At 40.9% G+C, this 4,844-nt stretch overlaps 1 protein-coding gene across 5 annotated transcripts in view; it reads left to right on the top strand.

Moving 5' to 3' along the window:
* Window positions 1–4,844, top strand: part of ARID1B (AT-rich interaction domain 1B) — a 583,022-nt gene that overhangs the window by 405,425 nt on the left and 172,753 nt on the right. For all 5 annotated transcript variants that reach the window (XM_019526890.1, XM_019526889.1, XM_019526886.1 and 2 more), the window contains one exon: window positions 98–341. In XM_019526890.1, coding sequence (XP_019382435.1) covers window positions 98–341 — 244 coding nt within the window. The remainder of the gene's footprint in view (window positions 1–97; window positions 342–4,844) is intronic.

The following is a 4,844-nucleotide window of genomic DNA, read 5'->3' as shown; positions in this document are numbered from 1 at the left end:
CTTGTTGCAAGTCCATTGCCTGTCCGTTCTCAGGTGCTGTAGTTCGGTTGTTAGTTCTTACTGCTACTCTATCCTTTTCTTTTTCTTTCCCTCTCAGGATTTATCTGGCTCCATTGATGACTTGCCCACTGGAACGGAGGCAACACTGAGTTCAGCAGTTAGTGCATCAGGTTCTACAAGCAGCCAGGGAGAGCAGAGCAACCCTGCACAGTCACCTTTTTCACCTCATGCTTCTCCACATCTCTCCAGCATCCCTGGTGGTCCATCGCCTTCCCCTGTAGGCTCTCCTGTTGGAAGCAATCAGTCACGATCTGGTCCAATTTCTCCTGCAAGTATTCCAGGTAAATTTGTTTTAAAAAATAAAGGGAGTGGAAACATTGTGTCATGAAATTATAAAAATAATTCTCTCTATGTATTCTATATTCATTCATTTCGTAGGAATCTTGGCTTTTGTGGGTCTCCTTTGTTAATAAAATTCACACAGATATCAGAGAGATGGATTCAACCCAAAACTTCAGATCCAAGCACTCTCAGATCTTGGAAGGTTCTAGTCTAAATCCCAAATTTGTATTTGGTGCCTTTCACTGTAGTGGATCAATCCAAACCTTTGATCTGAACACTCCCTGAACTTTTGAAAAGTGCAGGTCTGAATTTTTAGTTTGGGACAGTCTCCTGGGTACATCTATCAAAGGCATCACACTTCTTTGAATTATTTATAGGGCCTTTTTATTCTAAATCAAGGTTTTGTTGTCTTTGTTTCCTGGAGTTATGCAGTGTTTTAAGTGCAGGTGCAAATGGCTGTCTTAGGAAGGCATAGTTTGTAATACTTGATGCAAAATGATCAAGATGATATTTTCAGCACTTGGAGGGAGTAACTCAACTGATTTCTCAGGGAGATTGTGGGGTTGACTGCCATATCCATGGGCTGATCATGGAGGGGCAGGACCACATGACAGGCAGTCCTTTCAGCCAATCAGCAATGAGAGGCAGAGCTCCCCGCCATCTTGAGCTGCCCTTTGTAGCTGGGCCACAGTGTAGTAAGGCCTGCTGGCTCCCTCTGGGGATCTAGCATTTTATTTTCAGTACACTTTCTTATTTTAATTTTCATGGATTTTGCAGGCATTGCTCTCTTTTATGGGCATTACCAGATATCACAATTTCCATGAAATCCACAAAATTGCAATTTTGGTAGATCCCTACATGTAAAACAACATATTTTTCCCCAGTTAGTAGAAGCTTTACTAATATGCTTTGGGCCTAGGGCTGTATTATTAAATTTAACGATTGAAGCAAAAGTAAATATAACTGCATTGGCATGAGTTAAAAACAATCTGCAGGACTGTGAAATAGGAACTTTGTTTCCAGGAGCAACTAATAGGCAGCAGAATTGCAAAACAAAGGATAGCTTAACTGGTGGAACAAGAAGACTATTAAAAAGGAGAGAGTTATTAATACCTATGGAATAAAGAGTTTAGAAGGGATTGCATAGATTATGATGAGCCATGAACTCACTCAACTCCCTCAGCACTGCCTGACTACAAATGCTGCTGCGACTGCCAGGCAGTTGGTTTTAAACTTCGGGTGGAGCAGGAATCAGAGGGGTGCAAGTGCACCAGTGTATCTGCCCTTCCCTCTATCCCAGATCCACCTTTGGGGGTAACAAATTATTAGAGTCCCACCCTGCCAGTAATAATTAAAATGACCGGGGCATGGTTACTATTAATGCTTTAGTGGCATCTGGTGTACGGTACAAGTCATTCATGTGAACTAAGAAGTCTGGAAAACTACCATAATTTTATCAACAAGAAAAATGGACAAATGCATTAATTCTTGACACACATTCTCAGGTGGCTCCCACCAATCTAGCTTGGCAGTGATGGGCCGAGATCCCAAACCGTTTGGTGTTTCGAAAGGGCTGGTCTCCCAAGGCTGAAGAAAATTATGAGCAGAATTGACTGAGAGTAAAGATTTAAGATCAAACAAGGTGAATGAGAATTCAGAGCTCTGTTAAAAGACCGCATTCAATGGCCAGAATGCCACAATTCTAAAATCAAGAAAAAGTACATTCAATTCACTAAAGATCCTTCTTGATTCCGTGGTGGAGTAAAGGCAACAATGAGAACTGCAAAAAGCAATATATAGCAAGTGGGGAAAATAGATAATAATCTATGTACATTAGAGGATATAAAGTATAGAAAATTGATTAGGGAAGCTAAAGACATCAGGAAAAAATTAATGGCTAGCACAGCTAAGGTCCATAAGGAGTTCTTAAAGTATTCTTAGAACAAAAAAATCCTGGAAATGGTGTAGGCCCATAACTGGATGGAGGTGGTAATGTTGTCGGTGATGATGCAAAAAAATTGTAGTGTTCAATGTATATTTCCATTCTGTGTATTGGATGTGTCAGGATGATATATTTGTATCATATTATGGACTGCAAGTATTTCTTCATCCTTATTAGCCAGGTGAGAAACTTAAAAAGGATCTCTTAAGGACAAATTTTTATAAATCAGTTTCTGATGTTTAATAAATTTAGAAATATTGGCATAATTAAGAGAGATCAATATTCAAAAAAGGGCAAAAGGAACAAGGAGTACAAGACATATCAACAGAATAGGGGCCTTTATCTTGAAAACAACTGGTCCTATAGGCTAGGGACGGGCATTCAAAAAGCCTGAGCCTGAGTTGATTCATTCTTTGCAGGCTAGTTTAACCTGTCTAGATTGAATCCATTTGCAACTGCACAGACATTCCTTCTGGACTGAAGAAATTCAGGTGCATGCTTGCAGTGGCTCAGGCTAAAAGCCAGGGAGTGCTAGAGCAGCCCTCCTTTCCCTTTGACAGTGCTGAGCTGAGGAAGGGTGTGGCCTGGCCCTGGCAGGATGCTCTGATTAGGGAAAGGCGTAAACCCTCACTCTGCCTGCACCATCCCAGGCTTTTCCCTGCTGGCTGCTCAAGGGAAAGGAGTGTTGCCAACCCCCAGCTAGCACTCTGAGGCAAAGGGGTGGGGGTGTGCAGTGCATGCATCTTTTGATGATACTGAGCTTTTCAGTCTCCCTCTCCCTGCTTCTTCATACTGTCTGGAAACCGGATAGGCGAGGGAGCCAGCAGGGGGCTGATAACACAGCATTTATCAGCCCATCAACAAAACAAAAGTTTCTCATTAGTTCAAGCTCTTGTTAAACAGCTTTTTCCAGGAAGGAACAGAGCGACGTTATCTACTGACCTGTTGATTAACTCCAAAAATCCCTAAGCAGACACTGCTCTGTCTGCCATTGTCCTGTCCCAGTGAAATTGGACACAAACACACACACTCACGCACCCCTCTACCTCTCAGCATTAGCTAGCATACCACATGCCTAGCACATTCAACCAGGTTTATATTAAACTAGTGTCAGCATTTTGACATTGGTTTATGTGCACTGAACTCATGTTCTGTTACAAGTTTAAACCAGTTAATGATCACTTAAACCAGTTTATGTAATGTCTGTCCCTAGCCATAAAGTCTGTATGGAACGGTGAGCTCAACATGAGTTCCCAGTTTATGAGCTCTTTGGATGTATACATAGGAACATAAATAGGAGTAGGGAGGTGATTTTACCTTTGTATCTGGAGTGGGTGAGACTGGAATATTGCATATAGTTCTAGTGCCTGTATTTTAGAAAGGGTAATGAAAAATTGGAGAAAATGTAGAAAAGATTCACAAATAGTGATTCAGGGGCTGGAAAAAGTACCTTACAGTGAGATACAAAAGGAGTTTATCCAGTTAGCTTATTTGCAAGCAGATTTAGAGGTGGCTGGATTGCAGTGTGTAAGAACCTTCACAGGGAGAAATGCTAGCTAAAGGTTTTATTAATGTTGTTGAGAAAGTCGTAAGAACCAGTGGTTGGAACCTAATGTCAGACCAGTTCAGATGGGAAGCAAAATATTTTGAACAGTGAGCGTGATTATAACTGTTAATATAAACTACCAGGGACAGAGGAGGATTCTTCATCTTCTGATGTCTTCAAATCAGAACGGAATGCCTTTCTGGAAAGGTAGGCCACAGCCAGTGAGAAGTTAGCCAAACTTTTGGTATTGGGCTCAAAACCAAAGTAAATAAGTATAAATATAAGAGCCTATTACATAGAGGAGGTCAGACTAACTGCTGTAGTAGTCACTTTGGCCTTAAAGGCAACAAATTGGTGAAATTACACACTAAATCTGTGCTTTGCAACTGTGAGTCCAAGTTTAATGACTTGGAAAGAGGCCTCAAATTTGTTTAAAGCAACTGCATTAAAGCAGGACTGTCCGACATATTTGGTCCCAGAGACTGGATCCAGAGTAATTTCATTAAATATTAAATACCTCCAAGTAGTCATAGTCTGGTAAAGAAATCAGTATTTCACCTACCTAATTGAACAGGAAGTAGATACCATTTTGATCATCGCCCTTCTTGTTAGATTCTGTAATCAGTCATTTTTTTTGGAAGCACCATCTTTCTTAGGTAGCAATTTTCAGAATGACAGCAAAGAAAGAAACATGGCTCCTGGCTTCTTCCTGGCCTAAGCTGGTTCCAAAATCAAGGGGGTTTTTTTGTTCTTGTGTTAGAAGATGATCTGTTGAATGCGAACCAGTGCAAGGTTTTTATGAATCCACAGGTAGCTATAGTGCCTTTTGCCAAGCAACAGCTGCAAAATAACATTATCAAGTCGGGTATTGAGAACCTTCAGAGTTGCAGTGAAATTGACTGGAATCTTGGAATGAGAGTAGGAGTGATTCCCTTGCCCTGGTCTTGCCAGTGACTGAGCATGGAGTTAATAGAAAAACTTGGGATGCTTTCCCCACTTTTTTTTTTTTTTTTT

The sequence above is a fragment of the Gavialis gangeticus genome, unplaced genomic scaffold, assembly GCF_001723915.1.
Source record: "Gavialis gangeticus isolate Ggan-Ray unplaced genomic scaffold, GavGan_comp1, whole genome shotgun sequence".
Taxonomy (NCBI): domain Eukaryota; kingdom Metazoa; phylum Chordata; order Crocodylia; family Gavialidae; genus Gavialis; species Gavialis gangeticus.
Note: the sequence above shows the minus strand (reverse complement) of the source record. Positions and strands in the feature narration are given on the sequence as shown.